At 37.4% G+C, this 24,977-nt stretch overlaps 2 protein-coding genes across 8 annotated transcripts in view; one reads left to right on the forward strand and one right to left on the reverse strand.

Annotated features, from left to right (window-relative positions):
• Positions 1-847: 847 nt before the first annotated feature.
• Positions 848-12,031, reverse strand: LOC107688928 (sulfide:quinone oxidoreductase, mitochondrial-like). 4 transcript variants are annotated; one of them, XM_016486768.1, is made up of 10 exons: positions 11,965-12,031; positions 10,136-10,362; positions 9,475-9,645; positions 9,077-9,130; positions 7,160-7,354; positions 5,442-5,651; positions 5,171-5,354; positions 2,081-2,148; positions 1,260-1,438; positions 848-1,163 (listed from the first exon to the last, which is right to left on the reverse strand). In XM_016486768.1, the coding sequence occupies exons 2-10, from the start codon at positions 10,349-10,351 to the stop codon at positions 1,106-1,108; spliced, it is 1,335 nt and encodes a 444-aa protein (XP_016342254.1). In that variant the 5' UTR covers positions 10,352-10,362; positions 11,965-12,031; the 3' UTR covers positions 848-1,105. The 4 variants fall into 4 exon arrangements, with proteins under 4 accessions (XP_016342254.1, XP_016342253.1, XP_016342255.1 ...); XM_016486767.1 differs by lacking the exon at positions 11,965-12,031 and adding an exon at positions 11,295-11,393; XM_016486769.1 differs by lacking the exons at positions 9,475-9,645; positions 11,965-12,031 and adding an exon at positions 11,295-11,393.
• Positions 12,032-12,832: 801 nt separating this feature from the next.
• The window catches only part of LOC107688930 (probable phospholipid-transporting ATPase IM), a 32,881-nt gene continuing 20,736 nt past the window's right edge, over positions 12,833-24,977 (forward strand). For 3 of the 4 annotated variants that reach the window (XM_016486771.1, XM_016486773.1, XM_016486772.1), the window contains exons 1-7: positions 12,833-12,960; positions 14,923-14,990; positions 21,711-21,769; positions 22,724-22,837; positions 23,206-23,304; positions 23,428-23,489; positions 23,630-23,702. In XM_016486771.1, the coding sequence (XP_016342257.1) occupies positions 12,941-12,960; positions 14,923-14,990; positions 21,711-21,769; positions 22,724-22,837; positions 23,206-23,304; positions 23,428-23,489; positions 23,630-23,702 (495 nt within the window). In that variant the 5' untranslated portion in view covers positions 12,833-12,940. Of the gene's footprint in view, positions 12,961-14,922; positions 14,991-21,029; positions 21,260-21,710; positions 21,770-22,723; positions 22,838-23,205; positions 23,305-23,427; positions 23,490-23,629; positions 23,703-24,977 lie in introns of those variants that run through there. The other variant, XM_016486774.1, reaches the window with a different exon arrangement.

The following is a 24,977-nucleotide window of genomic DNA, read 5'->3' on the forward strand; positions in this document are numbered from 1 at the left end:
TGTTTTGTTATTAGTTTAAGTATTTGCTATTGACTGTTCAAATGCGGAGTTTTGCGCATCGTGTGTGTGTGTGCATGCGTGCGTGCGTGCGTGCGCGCGCGTGTGAGAGAGAGAGAGAGAGGGAGGGGGGGGGTCACATCACAGTGGAGTCAGCTATCTTAACCGTGGCTTGTGCAAACACATACCAGCTTCATCACTTTTTTTATCTTAAACGTACTTAAGTATTGAAAGTAAAAGTACAAGTACATGCAAAATGGAAAAGAAGCAATTTAACCACCCGTAACTCCCGAACCCCGGGGGCTGTCGACGCGGGGGTGGTCTCATTCGAAAGCAGGCCTCTAGACATACACTCGATTCGCGTTCGAGAGGGTTCCTTGAGCTGAAGGGATCCTCCGAAATTGGTGCGGATTCGCCACGCCGCTAGGGTTGGGTCGTTCTTGAACGCCAGGTCGCCAGTAGCAAACAATGGAGCGCGCTCTGCTGGAAAGTAATTACACCATTTCAAGCATTTTATCTGAGTTATATTCTGTAAAAAAAAATTCATATCGGCGGCATATTCGCCGATACCGATATATCGACAACAGGCTCATATCGGCAAAACGATATATCGGTCGGGCTCTACTACAAACATACACCTTTGTTTACTTCTGTGTGTTGCTCTGCAACCACTTTGTTACATTTAGTCATTTAGCATTGCAACCACAACTGTTTCTGAGGAACTACATTGTTTGCTGGAAGAATACTGTTTTTATTAATATCATTACACTTTATTTGCTCTGTTTTATTCTGTGAAACCTTACTACGTATATGGACTAACCGTTTTATAAAAGCAATAAGCCTCGTTGTTAGAACCCCCTTAGCTGTTATAAATTCACTGTAAACCATGGCTTCTTGGGGCCTGCCTGCCTGTCTGCCTGCCAACAATTATGCCAGAGCCAGAATTATTACATAGCGCTGTAATGGGAAATTATACAAAACTAGCAAACTATATTTAAAAGCAGGCATCTCTGGATATTCACTTGAGTAAATCAAGCACCATCTAAGAGAAACTTGTTGATAATGAGAAAGAATAAATTTTTGCTTTGTTCCCAAATAAAAGTTTGTTCTATTTCATTCCCAAATGCATGATGGTCCGGTATGGTCCTGGGCCTCCCCAAAGTCCCCTTAATTTGAGGAAGAAAAACAAAATAGGAAGAGAAAAAATTAATATCAGGCTTGTAATCAGAAAGTTATGAAATCAGTACATGATCGGGACTCACTTGAGAAGTCCATGCCAATACAAAAGAGGCATGAAATCAGCTTTCATGTGGTACATGACCCTGCTCTCTTTGCTCTGGTCCACAGGGAAGGTCTCCAGCGGCTGCCCGTCATAATCAAATTCTGCCAAGATCACTGTGTTGTAGCTTGTAACCAGTGGGCAGGAGGTGTAGCCATCATACTGCAACATACACAAAACAATTACTATTTAATATTAGAGATTATTATTCAATGTGTAATATTTTGCTTATTTTGAAAGATGACATTTTAAATATTTATTAGTATATATCTGTAATTTAATGAATGAATGAATGTATGTATTATTTACGTACATTTGAATGTACTTGCTACTTTTTTGTGTAGTTATATAAAGAAAACAGCTATTTTGGAACAGCATGCCACCATGTTACTTGCACTGTTTCTGTAATAGGCATGCATAATGTGCATACTTTTAATATTTTCAGTATGTGTAGGACAACCACATGACCCACAGTACCAAATATGCCAAAACTGTTCAGTATACAACACGCTGAGTACCCTGTGTGGAAAACTATCCCACAATGCACTGGACTTAATTTTCCCTTTACAGTGTGAGAAATGAACCAGAATGTCAGCCAAATTTGTTTTTGCAGTCTCCATCTTGACTAATTATTAAAATATCACTTATTCCAAAAAATATCACTGGCTTATTTCATTCCAAACACAGAAATTGTTTTGTTAACACTACGCCCCCTGGTGGTGCACACTCAGGCAACACAGGAAATAAGGTTGGAGGAGCAAACAGTGGTAAACCACATTAATGTTTATCCTTAAACATACTTACTATCTTATCCGGTGTCTGTTTCTTCAGAATTCTGCTGACAGTTCGGTCGAGTACTGCAGACTGCGCAGCTGTAGAAGATTATAGTCACAGATTATTCTCATTTCAATAAAACAAGCACTAACAGCTCTCTCTCTCACCATGAAAATCAGCTCAATTAATGGGGAAGTAACCACTGTTTAATGGTGGAAAACGACTGAAGCAGGTTCTAGACCTGTCTGATGAGTAGTGATAATTAGGTAGAAAAGGTTTAATGAGCAGGGGGACTTATCTCGTTCTCCCTATCCCAGAAAAAAAACATAAAAAGATAGGGTGTAAAGAAACACGTTCTCTTTCAAACAATCGCTCGGTATCTCACTATGGGAAATGCCCCAGGCATGATAGACTATGGAAGCAACAATTACACCACGTCTGTCCGAAGGACAGACCAGTCACAGCTTATGACAAGGAGCCCACCCCCTCCCTATATATATGGCGGTGATCCCCGAAAACGGCATTCTTGTTCTCTTCCCCGAGAAGACTTTCCTTCAGCACCTGTTCTGCGCTGCTTCAGTTCACAAACGTACCGTCAAGGTAGACGTTGCCGAACGCAGTGGAGTTAAAATCTGTTGTGGATTCTCTGCTCAAGTTTTTTCTTCTTCTAGCTAACGCGTTAAGGCGAGCTAAGATTATTCTACTCACCATGTCGGGGTCCAAGGTCACAGCGGAGAAAGGGAAGGATGTCCCTTCGCGCTCGTGTCCAGCAGTTTGTGGATTTATGATCTCGGGCAGGGATTCGCATCCGATGTGTATCACGTGCATGGGCGTTAAGTACGCTCAGGCCGTGCTGGCGGATGCCGAGAGTTGCTCGCACTGTCGTGTAATGCCGGCCAGGATCTTGGAAAGAAGGCTTCGGGTGGCTGCATCTTCTAAAGACGATCCGGTTCTATCTTCTGTCCCTCCTTCGACAAAGGTGGTCCAACCCTCTCCCCCACGGGATCTTTCTTCCCTCCCAAGGGTTACAGGCTTCAGTTCGCTGTAAAACCCCCTCTTTTCAACGGGGTCATAGCATCTGTAGCAAATGGGGATTCAGCTCGGGTGCTAGAAGCAGAAATATCCTCCCTCTTAGAGAAAAGAGCAATAAGACGAGTTCCAGTGGGGGAAACTCAGAAAGGCTATTACTCCCGTTATTTTCTAATTCCAAAGAAAGACGGGGGTTTGCGCCCAATAATGGACCTGCGTGCAATAAACAAGCACTTAAGGAAGTACAAATTCAAGATGCTCACAGTTGCAGCTCTCATGCGCACAATCCGTCGGGACGATTGGCTCACCGTGGTCGATCTCAAGTGGACGATTATCTGATTTGCGCTCACTCGCGGAAGCGCGCGGAACAGGACACAGAGATGCTCACGTCTCATCTAACGAGTCTGGGGTTCAGAATCAACTATGCCAAAAGCCAGCTGATTCCATCTCAGGAGATAGAGTATCTGGGCTTACGAATAGACTCTGTGGCATACTGCGCTATGCTCTTGGAAAGGAGGATAATGGCGTTTTATCAGTGCCTGGCCCAGTTTTGCAAGGGAAATTTGGTATCGTTCAGGACCTGTCTCTGCCTTTTGGGCATGATGGCTTCGTCGCTGTCCGTGGTCCCGCTAGGTTTGCTGAAAATGAGAGCCTCCCAGCGATGGGTAGCAGCCCACACCCGGAACGAGTCGATCTTTGGGTCTGGCCCGTAAAGGGTTAAATTGGCGTGTGTTTGAGGACTGGTGTACTCGTAAAGGAGTTATTCCGTTTCAATGCACGGTGAGTGATGTACTTTGCTTTTTACAAAGCTTAATGAACAATGGGAGAGCGTTTTCTACTATTAAAGTTTACCTGCCTGCTATTTCGGCGTGTCATGTAGGCTTCGAGGGAGTCTCAGTTGGACGGCACCCTCTTATATGCCGTTTTATGAAGGGGGTGAAGCGTTTGAGACCAGTATCTAAGCATCTGGTCCCGTCATGGGACTTGTCCATGGTTCTGAATACTTTAACTCGGGCCCCATTTGAACCTCTGGAGAGTGTTGATATTAATCTCCTATCTCTAAAAACGGTCTTACTACTTGCTTTAGTCTCAGCTAAGCGAGTGTGTGAGTTACACGCTTTGTCGGTTCATCGGGCATGTCTGGATTTTAGTCCGGATGACAGCAAGGTTACGTTGCTGCCTAACCCGGCTTTCGTTCCCAAAGTCAGTGATTCAGCTTATAACTGCTCTGCTTTGGAGTTGCGTACCTTTTACCCCCTCCTTTTTCTTTGGAGGAGGAGCGGAAGTTGCACGCTTTGTGTCCTGTACAAGCGTAACGCTATTATGTAAACAAGACACGATCGTTCAGGAAGAATGATCAGTTATTCGTTTCATGGGCCACTCAATGTAAGGGTAAGCCGATCTTCTCACAGCACCTTTCCCATTGGATGGTGGAGGCGATTGAATTGGCCTATACATCTATGGGTCTTCATTCCCCAGCGGGCTTAAGGGCTCATTCAACAAGGGGTATGGCTACCTCTTGGGCATTGTTTAAGGGGATTTCGGTAGGAGATATTTGTGTAGTGTCAAGCTGGGCTTCCCCTCATACATTTATCAGATTTTACCGTCTGGATGCCACTGCGCCTTCTATGGCTCATGCAGTTCTCAATGTTGGCTCTTTGGAGAATTGAAAGGTTATCTTTCGTTCTTGCCGGGTCTGTTCGGCGGCTTCGGAAAGCATGCGTTTCGGGAGTTGGCTATTTCATTCCCATAGTGAGATACGGAGCGATTGTTTGAAAGAGAATGTTAGGTTACTTGCGTAACCCCGGTTCTCTGAGAACAGAGCTAGGTATCTCACCAAGCTTCCCTACTCGCATAACACGGGGGAAGAGCGTGCTTAGAATACCGTTTTCGGGGATCCCAGCCATATATAGAGGGAGGGGGTGGGCTCCTTGTCATGAGCTGTGATTGGTCCGTCCTTCGGACAGACGTGGTGTAATTGGTGCTTCCATAGTCTATCATGCCTGGGGCGTTTCCCATAGTGAGATACCTCGCTCTGTTCTCAGAGAACCGGGGTTACGCAAGTAACCTAACGTTTTTTCAGTGTTTTACCTACAGCTGCTGCTGTTTTGGCCGTGGGTAGATTGGTGCAGTCTCCGATACCAAATACATTGGCGTAAGTCTTATGCTGAAGAGTGTTCTTATTTACATCCAGCCAGCCAGCCGCATCGTCCAGCGAGGAGCCTTTCAGCACTGCAGGAGGTCCCATCGGAGGGGTGACGTGGATCATCTCATACTATGACCAACACGAAGGGTACGTGAGACACTCAAACTACTGCTTAACAGAACTAAAGATGTTTTTGTGTAATTTAACAACGGCTACCTTGTAAACCTCTGTCTCCCCAGGTTTGTCCAGATTCTCAAAAACAGCTTCCTGTTTGTCGGCCCTGACCTCGATGAGGTTGTGCCTGAGGTTTATGTTAAGGTCCCGCTTCTTCACAATCTCCCACAAGGCATCAGCGTATTTCTTGACCCCAAACAGCTTTGGTAAGGGGGTGTTATAAATAATGTTGGCTTTGGACCTTTTTCCTGTCTAAAAAAAAAACATTGTTTAAAAAATATTGTCATTTCTTTTCAGTATTATTGAGTTGTAAATGTACTGTGGCAGTACCATGTTAATATTTTGGTACTGAATTATTACCATATTCACCATGGTATTTACATAGTACTCCAAGCTACTTTGAGTAATTTCATGGTATTACCATGGTACACAAACAAAAACATGGTTTTACCATGATATATGCCCAATTAACATGCAATTACCCTTGTTCATGTAAACAAAACATGGTTGTACGAAATTCCTTATTCATTTGTAAGGGTAGTCTCCTCAACGTGCGTATGACGTAATTGTGCGTGTACAGAGCGCTGAAGGCGGTCCGCCAGAGCGGTTTCAGTTTACTTTCAGTTTCATTTCTCTGCCGCTATTTCAAATGAGTGGTAAATGTGCGTGCATGAACGTAAGTTAATTTATCTTTCTTTACCTGTCATATTGCAATAATGTTGCCACTGCCAGTCTGATTGTTGTCATAGGTGCATATTGTAGTTCAGTATACAGAATTTGGAGAATTCTGCACACGTTATTTACATGCATATTTTAGCGCCATTTATCGTGTGGTATTTAATATTATTGAATAGAGAAGATGTATACTGAGGTAAATGTTTGTTTACTGTATACAGACGGATTCTGATATTTTATTTGTTTATTTCAGACTAAACCACACTTGCCACCTCTGTTAATTTAAGAACTGTACAATGCTGGATGATGTAAAGTGACACATCCTGAAGATATAAACCATTGAACAACCATCTGTCTCCTGTCGCACTTCTTGCTGGAGTTCCGTAGTGGACTAGCATTCCACCTAACTACAGAGAACAGATTCCTTTACAATGGTATTGCCATTATACAAAATACATTGGTGTTACCATGATATATGGCCAAAACATGGTATTACCTTTATTTCCGTCCACAAAATATGGTATTACCATGGTATATTGTTTTACCATGATATGTGGCCAAAAACATAGTATTACTCTTTTAATGTATAAAATATGGTATTACCATAGTACATGGCCAAAATACATGGTGTTACCATGACATATGCCCAAAAATATGTTATTACCTTTGTTTCTGGTTATTACCTTTGTTTCTCAAAAACATTGATTTCAGTCCACAAAATGTAGGTATTACCATGGTACGCATATGTACAAAATAAATGGTGTTACCATGATATATGGTCAAAAAACATGGTATTACCATGGTATTACCACTTGTTCGTGTCCACAGTACACAGTATTGTCATGATACATGTCCAAAATACTTGGTGTCACCATGATATATGGCCAAAAATATGGTTTTATCATGGTATTTGTCCAAGAATCATGGTATTACTATCATACATGTCCAAAAATATAGTAACAACATATTTTTGTAAGTGTATAAATAAAAGGTGATTATATATATATTATATATATTACAGTATATTTATACATAAAATCATGATTGTAACAAATTTTGGGGGATTTCAAAGATTAAGAATGAACCTTTCTCAGGAAGGCATCAGAGAGGTACATGATTTTCTGAGGAGCTCCTCCACATTTGACGGGAGTGTTTGGGAAGGTGAACAAAGCATTGCCCTCCTTAAAGTTCTTCAAGGCATTCCATGTCTTTTCCACTGTTTTCACAGAGTAGTTTGAACCGATTTTGGGATGTTCGAACCCTTCAGGCAGGCCCTTGATCTGTAATCAGCAGAATGAAATCAATTAGATTGACAACTTTGAGAAGAAAATCTCATCAAACCTCACACAAGAAATTGTTAAGTCAGGATCATTTTTAACTTTGGTTTTATTACAGTTTTTCTCAGTCGCTTTGGTGCATCCTTAATATTTGCAAAGAAGTATGTGCCTTTCTCAAAACAATTCGTACAAACAGCACCACACAATGGATTAACTGCAAAAGCCTGTAACTTACTCAAAATCTTTAGTTCATCTCTCAGAAAGTAAGTATTTATGTCAATAAACATATCAGTGCCATCAGAATGAAAAGTCCTTGTGTCATTGTTCACAAACAAGACAGCCAAAATGCTTAGTCATGTTGTCAATATAACACTGCACTGTTAGTATTACCTGCTGTAAACTATGGCAACAGTTTGGATGACAGTTACTGTAGAAGGCTGCACTTCTGTATGCCATATATCCATTTCAAAAGTACTGTATGTGGGATATTGATTGAAAGAGACTGAATAGGATTCACAGTTACACTTTTACTAGTGGTCTGACAAAACACACACACACACACACACATAACAATGTCATTGTGATACAGAAAAGAAAAAGAGAACTGGGCACAAAGGCGAAAATACACAATTAGAAACTCCATTGTCAGAATTTGTAACTCTTGTGTTGTCCTCTGTCTATATGAGAACTGGTTTGTCATTGGTTGATCTACATTCTCTTCATTAGTGAAAGTCAAGATTCACTTGCACAGTTCATGGCGAATTTACAAAAAGTCTATTAGAAAAGTGTAGAAAATATGCTTGACAGTTTATGACAACTAGATCAATCATTTTGCATTGAATGACTTATACGATGAACTAATGAATAGATGTTTTAAGGGGTAAGACTATTGCACAGAGAACTATATACTACATTTTGAGCAACGTGACAATAACAACCGATAATGTAGGAAACCGCAGACAAATTTACATAATCAGTTGCATGAATGTACCAAAGCAATCGTAACTTGTTCAAAAGAAAGAGAAACGTGCACATATGATGTGCACAAGTGACTAGATGATATGGAGGTTGAACAAGTAGTTTTGAGAATTTCATTTCTGATTTGAGAAATGCACCAAAGCGACAGAAAAACTCATTCAGAGTTATCTTGTTCCACATTTCACTCTTTGAAAACAGATACTGTTAAATATTTCTTTGCATGTAGTGTCATGTCAGGTATGACCATAAAGAATAAAGTTTTAAATGTTATTTAACTTGAACTTTGTTATCAAGTCTGGTAGACAAATGTAATTAACATTACGCTCTTAAAAATAAAGGTGCTTCACGGTGCCATAGAAGAACCTTTTTGTCTAAATGGTTCCATAAAGAACCTTTAACATCTGAAGAACCTTTCTGTTTCACAAAAGGTTCTTTGTGGCGAAAGAAGGTTCTTCAGATTATAAAAAGGTAAGAAAGAGATGGTTCTTTAAAGAACCTTTGACTGAACGGTTCTTTGTGGAACAAAAAATGGTTCTTCTATGGCATCGCTGTGAAGAACCTTTTGAAGCACCTTTATTTTTAAGAGTGTACATTCAGATTGGACACTTCCTCTGGACTGATGCGGCAATAACACCACACCCAAGCTGTGTTAATAATAAAACTACAGGAGCCAAAAATGCTTCTCCCAGTCAAAGCATTCACTACATACAGTTAAGGTTTAGTCTATTAATGACATTCATAACATACCTTTTCATAATGCAGCTCAAGGCCAAGAGCTACAATCAGATAATCATAGGAAATCTGAGAGAAGAAAAGAAGTTAACAGTTACATCATAAAAAATACTAAAGCTGGGTTAAGTTTGATTAAAGTGAGCGTTCCAGATCATGTGGCAATTTAACAATAATAACATGATGTTCCTTCAAATTCTGCAACATGTTCATGTTACTTCATATCAGCAATGACTATTTTATAATGACACACCTTCATTGTTCAATATAATGAGCAATATCCTATTACGCAACATTACTGACGCCACAAAATTTCCCAGCAATTTCAAAGGATTTCTCTTTTCAATAGAGTCTTTTCAAAACTAATGCTAATGACACTCTGAGACACATTAATTGCTAACTATCAACCTAAATACCTTTTTCCCAGAGTCTGTGTGGACAGTGTTGTTCTTAGGATCAAATTCTGCCACTTTGGATTTGACCCATGTCACCCCTGATGGAATCACACTCGCCGTTGATCGTCCAGAAGATGCGACACTTTTGGCCCCTGCACCAACTAACGTCCATATCGGCTGATAGTAATGCACCTGGACTCAAAAGTGCATTCGATGTAATGTTGAACATTGAGGAAACAGTGCAAAGGTTTTTAAATAATGTACCTCAAAAATTCAAAAGTTTGGGGTCCGTAAGATTTTTTAATATTTCTGAAAGACGTCTCTCATGCTCACCCAGGCTGCATTTATTTATTAAACGTACAGTAAAAACAGTAATATTATAAGATATTATTACAATTTAAAATAACTGTTTTCTATTTTAATATATTTTAAAATGTAATTTATTTCTGTGATTCAAAGCTGAATTTTTAGCAGCTATTACTACAGTCTTTAGTGTCACATGATCATTCAGACCCCAAAACATTTGAACAGTTATTGTACATGTCCCTTCAGTGAACACTAAACAGGAATTTTTTAAACCTGAATCCCAGCATGTGACGTGCGTGACGCCTCAAGAACAGCCAGGCACAATAGGGGTCTCTTAAAGGGGCAGTTCAGCTATAAATGCTCTGCTGCAGCATACCTCACTAGGCTCCACGATGGCCACGTTTTGAGCGCCGACCTTTCTTTTCATACGTGCGGCCATCGTTATGCCACTGCTCCCACCACCTAGCACAAGAACTTTGTAGTGGTCCTTAGCGGCCAGCCCAGAGCTGGTGTGAATTTGTGAGTTAATGACAGAGAAGACTCTGCAGCACTGCCTGGACAGCAGCAGCGGTGGGTGTAGTTGGCCTGCCATGGTGTGTGATTCTGTAAGGAAACCAGAGAAGGGAAATATGTAAACAAGTTATAGCCAAAAATAATCTTTGCAACGACCACAGTGCATAATAAAGAATGGATATAGATACATTTATGTTAAAAATATATATTTTTATATTACATTTTACACTTTCTGCTATGGAGTTTACATATCGCAATTCTGAGTTTAGCCTATATCTCACAATTCTGAGTTTGACTATTTTATAATGACACACCTTCATTGTTCAATATAATGTGCAATATCCTATTACGCAACATTACTGACGCCACAAAATTTCCCAGCAATTTCAAAGGACTTGTATTTTCAATAGACTCTTTTCTATACTAATATAGTATATCTTACAATTCTGAGTTTATATTTTGCAATTATGAGATACGTAATTTTAGAATTCTGAGAAAAAAAGTCACAATTGTGAGATATAAACTCAACTGCAAGAAAAAATTCTGAATTGTAGGATAAAATATGTTCCAACAGCAAAACAAGCACAGACGAACAAGCTGCCATGTGAAAGAAATGTATTAAATAAAAAAATAAACAATAATCATGAACTCTTGTATAGTTTAAAAAGGAGTGAGCATATTCATCAAAGACAGCACATAAATATAAGCCCTGTACATGACATGTGAACAGATATAAAAACAAATATTATCATGAGTTATTTAATACAATGTATTAATTTGTGGCCATGGATATATACATAAATATGTACCTCTGTACATATAAAATTATAAAGGTCTTAACTTTAGCAGGGTTGTGACGACAGGTTCTCAAAAGCCTTTTTTTTTTTGTTTTTTTTATCTCAAGTCAACTGCGTACTTGAAATAGTCAAACTGCAAATGTACTTTAATCTTAAAAAAAAATTGAAAGAATGAAAATAATAGGCTAAATTTAGAAATCTTAGGGCTTGCATGTATCTACTCACCTTTTTCTTTTCAGAACTGTCCTCTGTGTGTTGAGAGCGAGACCTCAAACACGGTGGTACACAGTCAAAAACATATGACTTCCTATCATGCCTACACAACACATCTGACAGTTAAACTAAAGATGAGTCATGATACCCTGCAATTTTATGAGGATGTGGCTCAAAACCTATTGAGCTGCCTACCTAGACAACATTGTGGGCATCATTGTGTCTCACAGTCTACCTAGGCAGCATTTTTTTTTTTTCATTTTTAGTTTTTTGCCTCAAAACCTGGTGAACAACCTTCCTAGGCATTTTGAACATCACTGTGTCCAATAATTTAGTGAGCAGGTCAAAACAGCCGTTTCTGAGGTTAAATGCCCTAAAATGTTGTCTAGCTAGCTAACTTAGTTGTAAAGAATGACATTGTATTGTCAATGACTACACACCCCTTCTTGATTCATATCCCCAACAATAACATATAAGCATGGAAATGCAGGTGAGTACATAACACGTTGGACTTCTGCGATCATTATATTTACATTTACAGTTTGCTGTGTACAGTAGGCTACATGTGTAGTCAAATTGCAAATAGAGAGCTGCGTGTATACCATTTCCTTATGCACGATATAACAGCAAATCCTTGTTTCTGACACATATTAAACAGAATTGGAGTGAGATCAGGTCTTACCAGAGTCAAAGCACTGCAACTGTGCTGTAACTCTCGCCACTGTCAGTGTATGGCAGTGTACAGTAACAGTAGAGCTGCTGCGGTTTGTTTTCCTGGTTCTGCTCGGTTTGACGTTATTGTTCGACAGGCAGTGCAATTTGGGCCTGTCATAAATCGTTATTTAGAATAATTATGATTTTATAGCCCTCCATGCATGTTTTCAGTGTAGTACATACGTTGAGAACTTTGCACGGGTGTACACCAAGCAAACACGAGTTAATATCATGCCGCCAGAATCGTCCAGAAGGTGTCGCCATTGCATTTGCCTCAAAGCTGCTGCGTTGGTTATTATCAAGCATTACAGCGCTCTTTATAGCCTGCTGAACACAAATAAAATTACATAATTAATTTCACTTAAACATACTAATTAATTTAATCTCAGATAGAGGAAGTTATTTGTTGTTATAAATGTAATAAATCTACACAGTTCTATTTTTACACAAAACCAAAAAAGTATTGAAATACGTTCCCAGTAGTCCCATCACACGCTTTATTACGTTGGAATTAATATTCTAGCATTTAACGATACCATTAATGTTGTATACAGTAAATGTTAAAAGCAGACAACAAATTAACCATTATTTTATTTTTTATAGTGAATTTTACTTTTTTTTTATTATTTAACGTCAGGATTTTTTACTTATATATAACAACAGTAAACCTAGACTAGTGTATTAACGGTGATATTAAAATATTAAATATATTTATAGGCCTATTAATAATTGAATACTATATTATATGATGTATAGTATAAATATATGTTTCTTCACTGCTTGTTGTTTTGCGCTGTAAGCTCGTTTGTTTGTGTGTGTGCGTGCGACAGAGCTCGAGCGCGAGTGAACAGGAGGCAGATTTAGGCAACTGTCCGGTGTTTTCTGTCGTTAATTTCTCATGGACGCGTTTCTCCACCCTGCCTTCGTAGCAGAGCCATAGATGAATGGATGGAGCATGTTTTCGGTGAGCGCTGTCTGTCTGTTGTTTATAGTGGATCGTGCTGTAGTGCTAGAGAATGATACACCGCAGTTATGAGCGTTATAGCAGAGATGACTGTCTGGCGGGCTGCTTGTCGTTCAGTGGCACAGTAGTGCCTTGTTATTGCATTCTGTAGCAAATCTTTTATATAAGATGTCCATTCATTGTAATCATCGATCTTATTTTACATCCACTGTATGTGCCACTTAAGGCTGACTAATTGACTACAGGCTTTGCATTATTGGAGATCTTTTACCTTGGGTCTGACTAATTTGTCTGTTTAGACACCGAATAATGGTACTAGATAGTGTATTCTCAAGGTTTATTGTAATTAAAAATGTTGTAAATATAAACATGACTAAATATTGCAAATAAATATAACATTTAAATCTAATTGAGATATAAATTAAAATAAATTATATATATATATATATATTTAATTTAACATCTAATATGTCATTTAATTGTATTTAGAGTATATCTAGTGTAATATGTGTAATATGTAAGTATATAATAATAATAATTGTTGTTGTTTTTATTGTTTTAAATATATTTATGTTTATATAACAGTAAATGTGGGTAAAAATTGTGTTTTAAAATATATCTATGTTGTAATATGTTGGTAATCCATAAGTATATAACAACAATAATAATAATAGCAATAATAATGCTAATTATTATTAATATATTTATATAGCAATAAATGTAGGTTAAAATTATAGGTTAATATATTTTATTTAAATAATAATGGATCTAGTGTAGTTTGTTGGTTGTGCATAACTATGTGATAACAACTACAACAACAATAATAATAATTATATTAATAAACATAATTATTGTATATACTTATGTAGCACAATAGGTAAAATATATATTTTTTTTGTTTTATTACATTAAAATAATATATAATAAATAATGATTCATTATAATAAAAAAATATATATTATATTTTTTGTTTCTTTGGCATGTGTTATGTAATATGGATCCATATTTGGCAAATCTCAATTTAATTCCATAGTATTTTCCCAAAATATATTCTATACTTTCATTCCCTTGCAGGTTTATTGATAGACAGAGGATATGACTGTCAATATATGAGAGTCTACAGTCACATTTATTTTGGTCCGTGGAGCTCTGCAGTCAATGTTGGGTCAGTATGTCAGATGCTTCTACTGCTTACAGACTTTCAGTTTTGATTTCTATTAAACCAGTGGTCCTGGAGTAGCCAAACACTGCACACTTTGGATAATTATAGTATATCCTTATTATAGTTCTGCAGCCTTTATTAATGAGCTGATGATATGTACAGTATCAGGTGTTTATAAAAAGGAAGAAATCCAAAGTGTGCGCTGCTGGGGTCTTCCAAGTCACGTTTATTTTCAACAAACCTTCCCACACACTAAATCAGAGAAGCTTACATCCCTTTCACAGCTACGTTCAGTATAATGTCCCACCTATAGAAGCCCTCTCTGTATCGGCCACGAATGGTTTTGTCATGCGAAGCCAGCATATGGCAGGACACTGCAGCGGGATCACCTGTGTTTACTGCAGTGTTCCCCGCGGAGCGAGTGTGCTCCCAGAGACCTGACGGGTTTCCGCTGGGGTCTCATTAGGACGGTGTGGGGGAAGAGACACGGTGTGTGTGTCAGACATTAAAAACAGCGAGCACTCTGTGCTACTTTAAAAGACAATTACACTGCGCTGTGTGACTCTAGCTGATCAGCTGATATGCTTCCCAATGCAAGTAAACAAGCATTTATGAATTACATTATGGCTTTATAGGAAAGTGTTTTGTTGGGATGTCACGGCCTCTTTGTATAAAATCACTATCAATATAATCTTCAGATCAGCTAAATGAAATCTAGGCGTTTCTATGAGGAAGGTTACATGGTGTTCAGTGGAAACGTGCTGTTTGACTCACGCTTGTTTTCCTGGCATGTTTTGCAGAGAAACCCGTAGGACTCGTCGAAGATGGCCTGATGTTATGGCAATTTGGAAGAAGGACGTTCGCATTGGTTAGTGCAGTTGCTGAACAAAAACAAAGGAAATGGACAAATGTCTAAAACCACATAAACACTAGCAGTGAATATATTTTACATTTAACATTTATTGAACTTTTTTAAGTAATTGTTGAGAAATAATTACAACATAAGCATAAAAACAAATTTTTGTCACATTATTTTCAAGACAAGTAAATTGCCATGATGCAACAAAACGCATGTTAATTAAAAACACTTTTTTATGCTGATTAAATCAATTTTTATTTATTTTTATTTTATTTAAAAAATTGCATTATTATCACAGTAATGAAAATCACTATTGAGAATAATGGGAATTCCGAAAAAAAAAAATGCTTAGTTGTCATTAAAAATATAGTCACAATGCAAAAAATAAAATAAAAAAATACAAATAATAAACAAAATGCAATTATATATTTTTTTATGTATTAGAAATTAGTGCTGGGCGGTATGACCAAAAATGTATATCACGGTATTTTTCAAAATTATACCGGTTTCACGATACATGACGGTATTTTTTTTTCATGCATGACCGGGTGTTAACCATATTTTCTACTGATTGAGAGATTGTGGCGGTCAATGTGGATATTGTGGATGAGTTCTTCTGTCATCACGTTCTATTAGTTCTACAGCTTCAGTTTCGGAACTTTCACGCTTAGTAACACATACAGCTGTTCCCTCACCACAGTGCAACAGTGAAAAGGGACCCCTTTCAAGTGACACACCGTATTGCGGTATTTTAAAAATTCATATCATAACAAAAATAAACACCGGTATTCGGTATGAACCGGTATACCGCCCAGCACTATTAGAAATTATATATTATAAATTTGCAATATATATACTTTTTTCATTTGATTTGGGGTGAAATACGATGCTTTCTCTTGGGCAGTTACTTCTCTTTAACAGTAACCTAAATTGACACCCAGCCACATGATCAAGTGTAGACACCACAAACAACCAGATAATTACAGCGTTTTCAGTTCACCAGATGAGATGCTGCTGAACAAAAGACCTGCTCTGTTAGTCAGTGCTGAAGTTCTGCATTTAATATGTTTATTGTTAGCTCCAGGATTCAGCGACGCCATGTGTTTGAGCTGAGGTCTTCTGCTCTTCTCAGGTCTTGTTGCCTAGAAACCTTGATGACACCCTCCTTGTGTGACTGTTGCTGCTGCTCTCGGTTTCACTTGCACATAAACAAATCAAACTGGTTTCCATCCTCAGAAATAGTTAATTAATATTTTAAAAAGAAGGGACAGTTTGTATTCTCTTCCTGTGACATCACTCATTGTTCCTTTATACTCTCATCTGCTGGTCCACAGAGATAACACAGATGCTTTGCTGCTATAGGGATGCTTACGTGAAGTGCACTACGTATTTGTGTGTGTGATTATGGGTAGGAAAAGGTAACGGATCTGCCAGTGACGTAAAGTTTTGCCTCTTTGACCTTGTATAAACCACAGATCGTTTCTTGCCCTTGGGCGGCAGAGGCAGTTCAGTATTCTATCTTTTTAAAAACATGATCTGGCCGACTGGATGGAGATCACTTACATGCTAGTGCTCATAACTGAGGGGACATGAGCGTGAGACCTGCAGGTATTTTTCTTGTGTGTTGAGCGTTGTGTTGAGCCTAGCTGGTGTAATACGCTAATATTGAAAGTGAGAAGTTGGCTGTGTTGTAAGATTGTTGCCCGACTGTTGACTTTTTTTTGTTACTGTTTAAGTGGTCAAGTACACAAACAGGAAGAATACACACGCCTCCGTGTATTAGTCACCGAGGTCATTTAAACATTTTGTGGATGCCCTTTCTACTGTAACGCACTTGTACTGTAATTTCCATAATTGCTGAAATGTTTGTCAAGGAGCCCTTGTGCAAATTCAAAAGAGGGAAGCCAACTTTAACTGTTACAAATTAATTAGAACCAAAAGTTTTGTGACTTTAGCCAATGTCATGCTAATGTACCTTTTAATTCACTAATTAATGCACTAATTTGAAAAAATAAACATTTAGCAGATGTACGCATTTCATTTACAGGATCTAAATTTTTGTCCACTAAAATGCTAGAATGAAAAACTTACCTCCCTTTAGTATAGTCTGCATCTCTACTCTAGTTTTAACAAAAACAACAAAAACATTTTATCAGTCATAATTCTGGAGAGAAATAGATTCAATTTACGTAATGCGTGCTGTATGCAACTCTAGCAAAGGACACTTTGGCATTAAGTGTTTGTAAAAGCTTTTACAGCTTTTTTATTAAGCGTTCGCATAAAAAAAGAAGAATGCTCTTGGCTTAAGTGTTAAAAAAAACTGAAGCATACTTTGAGCTTAAGTGTTCATAAAAACCAAAGGATACTTTGCCCTTCAGTGTTTGCGTAAAAAGCAAAAAATTCAGTATTCTGTACTTAAGTGTCAGTGTAAAAATGAAATAATTCTTTGGGCTTAAGTGTTCGTAAAAAACAAAGAATGCTCAGGGCTTAAGTATTTGCATAAAAAACAATGAATAATTTTGGGCTTTAGTGTTCGTAAAAAAATGAAGAATGCTCAGGGCTTAAAAGGTTAGTTCACCCAAAAATGAAAATTAGCCCATAAATTACTCACCCTCAAGTCATCCTTGGTGTATATGACTTTCTTCTTACAGACGAATCCAGTCGGGAGTTATTTTAAAAATGGTCTTTGATCTTTCAAGCTGTTTAATGGCACTCAGCGGGTGTTGCAGTGCATCAGTCCAAAAGAAGTTAAATAAAATGCGCCCATCCATAATAAAAAGTGTCTCACACGGCTCCGGGGGGTGAACAAAGGCCTCCTGTAGCGAATCGATGCATTTTGTAAGAAAAATATCCATATTCAAAACGTAATAATCACTTTAATCTAGCTTGCGCCAACAGTTGTACACGGAAGCTCCGGGCTGATGACGTATGAGGTCAGCGCTGCGCATGCGCCGGTGAGTCTCGTGAAAACCAACGTTTGTTAACAGGAGCAAAGGAAGCAAAGTTTCCTTACTTTAGCAAAGGAAAACCAGTCTCCTCTTGGCTTATATCGAAATCCTCTGACATTCTTTTTTACAAATCCTTGTTTTGTACTTCTAATTAGTGACCGTTGTTTTGTTTTGATCTCTCCGCTGCGCTTCCGCGTGCGTCACTTCTGAGCGGCGCAAAGCCAACCTCATACGTCATTCCCCCGGAACTGCTTCCGTTTACGACAGTGAGCGCAAGCGAGATTAAATAGATTATTATTACGTTTTAAATATAATTATTTTTCTTTCAAAAATGCATCGATTCGCTACAGGAGGACTTTGTTCACCCCCCGGAGCCGTGTGAGACACTTTTTTATTATGGATGGGCACTTTTTATTTAACTTCTTTTGGACTGAAGCACTGCAACACCCGCTGAGTGCCATTAAACAGCTTGAAAGATCAAAGACAATTTTTTAAATAACTCCGACTGGATTCGTCTGAAAGAAGAAAGTCATATACACCTAGGATGACTTGAGGGTGAGTAATTTATGGGCTATTTTTCATTTTTGGGTGAACTAACCCTTTAAGTATTTGCATAAAAAACAAGGAATAATTTTGGCCTTAAGTGTTCTTAAAAACCAAAGAATACTCTATGATTAAGTGTTTACATAAAAAGAAAAGAATATTTTTGGCTTAAGTGTTTGTAATAAACAAAAAATACTCTGGATTTAAGTGTCCATGTAAAAACCAAGCAATACTTTGGGCTTGAGTGTTCTTAAAAACTGAAGAATACTATGGCCTCAAGTGTTTGCGTAAAAAACGATGAATAATTTTGGGTTTAAGTGTTCACGTAAAAAAAACAAAGAATACTTTGTGCTTAAGAGTTTGTGTAAAAAAAACAAGAAAACACTGGGCTGAAAGGTTTGTAAAAAGTGAAGAATACTCTTGGCTTGAGTGTTTGCATTAAAAACTAAGAATACTTTGCGCTTAAGTGTTTGTAAAAACAGAAAATACTCTGGGATTAAGCATTCACATAAGGGAAGTTGTATGTGACTTTATACCTTATGCGCAATTTGTGTGCTGGGGGCAAATGTGGGAACAGAGTGTAAACTCATCTGGTGCATCTCTGGGTGTGGAAACTGTTCAATTATTAATGGTTGATGACGGTTGTAGCACCTGAGCTAAATGAGGAAACAATTCTCATGTTTCACAAAGCCATAGCAGTCAACGAACCAATAAAAACTAATGCATAAATGATTTACCAGGCTACTCTGGTAAAGGTTGACTGGTTAGTAGCTTTTTGAGAAAAGAAGTTACTCTCCTTGTCTGCGTCTTGTCTGAGTCACCTTGCTCAACCAAAAAATGTAGAAGTGATTTTCTTGAAGTTGTGGTAAAGATTCTGTGGTTTTCCTGTTAAAACCTGTAATCGAATTCTGAGTAAAACAGAACTAAACAAGAACTAAACTAAACAATTTTTCCCAATATTTTCCCCCATTCCCCTGCTATAGTGTGGCATGTTGCTATGCAGTTTCTAGGGTGTTTTGGGTGGTTGCTTAATAGTCTACCCTAAGATTCTTATATATTTAGTTCTGTAGATGTGGCTCAGGTCCCTCCTTCAGTGTAATAGGATTTTTCACCATCTTATTGTCCACCAGGCAATTGTTAGTTTGATCATTATTGCTGTCAGAAGCACAAACAGTGTGGGATTTCGTCTAGAGTCTCACTCATTTGGTAAGTCTTGTGTAGTTCCAGTTCCTCTTCAGGTCTTTTGGCTGTGAGCGTGACGTTTTAGCAATACTTGAGGAAAGTCTGGAGTGAGTGCTGTGACTGCAGTGCAACACAACTCCAGCCAGCTTATTCGGTCTGTGATATAATGTGACCCTCAGCAAAAATATAAACTGGATCCAAACCCAGATTCCCAAATTTGGATCGATTCAGATGGATTATGTTGTAATGATTAATGTTTCACATCACCGTGATGTTACAGTAACACAAAGAACATCGCCCATGTTGTACAGTAGAACAGTAGGTCCTGGAGTTCAGAGAGTTCAACTATTGAATCACACATTGTGTGTTGAGGATGCAATATGCCATGCTGCAAGTGTTCGAGTTATTGTAAGGAAAAAAATAAGCAACAAATATTTTTCTTAAATTTACTGTAGAAATAATTTTAACGATAACAATCCTACATTCACCCTGTTGCAAATTCTGGTGCAAATTCTTTGTTTAATGTTTTTTGTTAGAAAATGACAAAATCGGGGTTTTAAACGTATTTAGACAATGTAAACAGTAACAGGGTTGAAAAAATTATAAACCTAATATAAGAAATTTAGTTTGACCTCCGGTGTTTTTCTGATGGTTAGCACCTGCTTTCAAAGACCATTTGTTAAAAAAAACAAGGCCCTGTTTTGTACCTTATAGTGCTTCTTAGACAGCAATAAAAATTAAATGGAGAGCAAATGGAGACTTTAGTCTCCTGATGTTTCTCAAAAAGCCTCCAGTAATCTCATATGTTTCAGAACAATGTATTAAACTGTGCTCTGTTCTGGCAAGATACCACAGTCTAAAGATTTCATACGTAATCACACTTTTCTCATCAGGTCCCCCCAAATTTTCTGAGCTACTCTGCGCTATTCACAGGACTGGTGCGGTAAGCATGTAAAATATTACTATTATTAACATAAATATACTAAACTATAATTTAAATGAAATTATATAGTTCTTAACATTGAATCCATGTTGAATCCAGAATACAACAGATTTTTCTTAAAGACTAATATGTCAGGGTCGTTATCTCATTTTATTGATTTTCACAACGGTGCTGTTTATACCTTTATTTGTAAAACCTTTTTAATTACCCAAAAATGAAAGATCAACTTCAGAGCATGAAAAATTTCTCTGGGCTTTTCCAATTGCAAGACCTGTGTTTATAATGCCAGACGCTTCACTAACTCCTGAGTGAAGAGCTGGTAAATGATTAGGAGTAGCTTTGTGCTAATAAGCATAAGCCCTGCAGGCGATGAAATTCCACAGGCGAGACAATCTCTCGCAATCACAGACAAGTGCAGGCGACGGCTGCTACATACCACAAACCTAGCTGCCCAACAGAAAGCAGACACCTCAGACTGTGCATTTCATGCTTTGACTGTCTTGTTAATGACTCTGTGAAGTTAGAGTTGAATCTAATGCCTGAACGTTTGTTTGTGCTGCTCCAAGAATGACATTGCAAACAGGCAATGGCCCTGCAATGGCTATGGATGTTAGTACCATGGAGAGGAGGTTGGAACCCATGCTCAAAATCACCTGGACAAGGTAGAGCTGCAAGGACTTGTGGGATTGGGAGGGCGAGACGATAAACGGGGGATGTATACTGGAAGAGCTGGATTACATCTATGGAAATGTCTTCCAGGAGACGTTTGATAGCTTCTCACTTACACTCTTTCTATTTTTACTTCCCTCGTTTGCTGAGTGATATTCACTGATGATCTCATAGACATCGCTCTCGGGACGGCGCTGTTAGTGGTTTTGGAAAATATCGAGCCCATTTATGGTTCCTTAGAAATGGAGTAAGAGGAGATTATGAGGAGTATCGGTTTAGTGGACAAACAGATACTGGAATTGAGATACACGATAAGGATTTTGGTTTTGGGTGCATGTTGTTATGAAAGTTCACAACTGTTGTGGCTTTTTTTATGGAAATGTACTTGATGATGCCTCTGGTCTTACTAATAGTTTACTAAACTAAACTTCTCTTCCACTGTAGAGGAAGAACGACATGTTCGAGCCAACGATCGCGACTACAATGAGAGGTTCAGTTATGCTGTAAGTCTGTTAATGTCTTTTATTTTAAAATGACGTGTTTTTTTTTAAATAAGTGATGTACTGCTGATGTTTTACTATTAGAACAAATCATAATGATTTCATAATGTGACAGCCTGTTTTTACATTTCATTTTAAGAACTAACTCATTGGGCTTGTTTGTGAAATATGACCAGAATGTATTTATGTATGGATTATACCATTGTATGTCGATCGGTTCATATCTGAATGGATTTGCATTAATATGCAGATGAATTCATTCTGTTCATGTTTTGTGAACAGGGACATTTGAATTTATAATGTGTGTTCATTTCAAATTTCAAGTTTGGGGTCAGCAAGATTTTGTTTGTTAAAAAAAATTAACAAAATTGATCAAAAGGAACAGTAAAGGCATTTATAATGTAATAAAATATTTATATTTCAAATAAATGCTGTTCTTTTGAACTTTCTATTCATCAAAAATAAAAAATATTGGGCAGCATAAGTATTTTCAATATTTATAATAATAATAAATGTTTTTTTTGAGCAGCAAATCAGCATATTAGAATGATTTCTGAAGGATCATGTGGCACTGAAGACTGGAGTAATGATGCTGAAAATCCAGCTTTGATCAGAGGAATAAATTAAATTTTAACATGTATTACAACCGAAAACAATTATTTTAAATGATAATAAAATTTCCAATTTTACTGATTATGCTCTATTTTTGATCAAATTAATGCAGTCTTGGTAAGTATAAGAGACATCACAGGAATAAATTACATATATATATTCAAATAGAAAACACTTGTTTTAAATTGTAATAAAATCTCACATTATTCCTGTTTTTATTGTATTTTTTGATCAAATATAAGAGATTTCTTTCAAAAACATCAAAAAAATCTTACCCAAACTTTGGTCAACTTCTGTTAAATCAAAATTATAATTTTGTTTTATCTGTATCATTTTTTTCCCCAGGACAATCGCATCAAGACAGCAAAATACAACGTTTTCACCTTCCTGCCCATTAACTTGTTCGAACAGTTTCAACGTTTTGCGAACGCCTACTTCCTAGTTCTGCTGATACTGCAGGTTTGCCAGCCTTTTAAGGTCACTTGTGAAATTACAAGACCAGTGTACTGAAGATAAATCTGGAGCCTCATTTATAAATGTGATCCTGAATTTCATGGTTCCTAATTAAAAGTGACAAAAAAAAATCACGATCTGTGATGTCTGAAACTGAAAATGTCAATCCAAACCTGTATGACCTTCTTTCTTCTGTGGAACACAAGAGAAGATATTGTGAAAAATTACTTTTTTGGGCCAAAAATTACTTTGATTGTAAGGACAAAAATAGTCCAAAACATCTTTTGTGTTCCACAGAAGCAAGAATAAATGATGACAGAATAGTGAACTATCACTTTAATGTTGTACAACACTAACACTGTTGTGTGTTCCAGTTAATTCCAGAAATCTCCTCTCTTTCGTGGTTCACCACCATTGTGCCTTTGGTGTTGGTGTTGGCTATCACAGCTGTCAAAGATGCTACTGATGACTATGTGAGAATCTACTCTAGTCCTGTTGATCTTTATGACTCTGAACACTGAGTTTACAAAGAAATGTGGGCTGCTTGAAATAAGCTGAGCTGATGTTTGCTGTGATTGATCTGTTTTGGATTTCAGTTCCGCCATAAAAGTGATCAACAAGTCAACACCCGGCAGTCTCAGGTACTCATCAAAGGAAAGTAAGTGCATTTATGCCACGTATCAGCATTTCCTGCTGTATCTCTTGCTGTTGAGATACAATTATTGAACTGTAACTGCTTTAAGAGATGTTTAGGAAATAAAAACTGATTTGTGATGGAACAAACACAATCTGTTTCAGATTGCAGAATGAGAAATGGATGAATGTACGAGTGGGGGATATCATCAAACTTGAGAACAATCAGTTTGTTGCTGTAAGTGTTAAGCTTTTCCTAATACACTATAACCAAACAGGCCAACTTTAATATAGCTAATATAATAAATATAGCAGATATGGCAATCACATCATGTGCATTGTACCAACCACAGTCCAAAGAATCAAACAATATCATAAATATCAGTCTAAAGGTTATGAGCAGATTTAACCCTCATTTACAATCTAATTGTCAAAAACTACTCTGAAACTGATTAATTTCAATGGGTGAAAACATTGTCAAGATCCAGACTCATTTCCAGATGGATGTCTTTATGGTCAAACTCATTAGTTTTAGTTTCATTTAATTATTTATTTTGGAATGAAATAATTATAATTATAAAAGCTGGTCCAAAAATCATGATTCTTTTTTATTTTATTTTATTTTTAGTTTATGTATTTATTTATTTATTTATTTATTTGTGTGTGTGTGTGTGTGTGTCTATGGAAGAAAGCAAGCCATAGAACAACATGAGGGTGAGTAAATAATGACATTTTATTTGGGGATGACCTATCCTATCAATGGCTGGACACGGCCTACTTTTGTATGGAGAAGAATGACATGAATACCCTTGAAATATCTCCTTTGGGTTTAGAACAACATGGTAAGTAAATAATGACAGCATTTTGAGTAAATATATATATATATATATATATATATATATATTCTTTTTTTTTTTTTTTGAATATCATCGAAAATCTAATTAGGAATGTACCAGTTTTAAAATTCTGGTTGATGCAGCAGGCCAATATTATTATTATTTTCATGTTTTGACCTATAACTGATAAAGTATACTATTATACTGTTTTGTCTACATAAATTGATAATAAAACACTAAAAAATAATAATTAAATTAAAATAAATAACCTTTTGTGTGTGTATGTGTGTGTGTGTGTATCTGTGTGTTTTTATATATATATATATATATATATATATATATATATTCATTCTATCACACATTCACTTGTATTGAGATCCTCCTGTCAACCCTATTGGCAAAGAGCATCTCAGGAACCACACTCCAAGTGGTTTGAGTCTTACCTCTCAGATAGGTAGGTCCTTCAGGATATCTTGGAGAGGTGAGGTGTCCAAGTCACGACATCTAACTTCTGGGGTGCCTCAGGGCTCAGTTCTTGGACCACTTCTCTTCTCTGTCTACATGGCATCACTAGGTTCTGTCATTCAGAAACATGGCTTTTCATATCACTGCTATGCTGATGACACTCAACTCTACCTCTCATTCCATCCTGATGATCCGACGATAGCTGCTCGCAT

Source organism: Sinocyclocheilus anshuiensis, unplaced genomic scaffold (genome assembly GCF_001515605.1).
Source record: "Sinocyclocheilus anshuiensis isolate Anshui unplaced genomic scaffold, SAMN03320099.WGS_v1.1 scaffold1062, whole genome shotgun sequence".
Lineage (NCBI taxonomy): Eukaryota > Metazoa > Chordata > Actinopteri > Cypriniformes > Cyprinidae > Sinocyclocheilus > Sinocyclocheilus anshuiensis.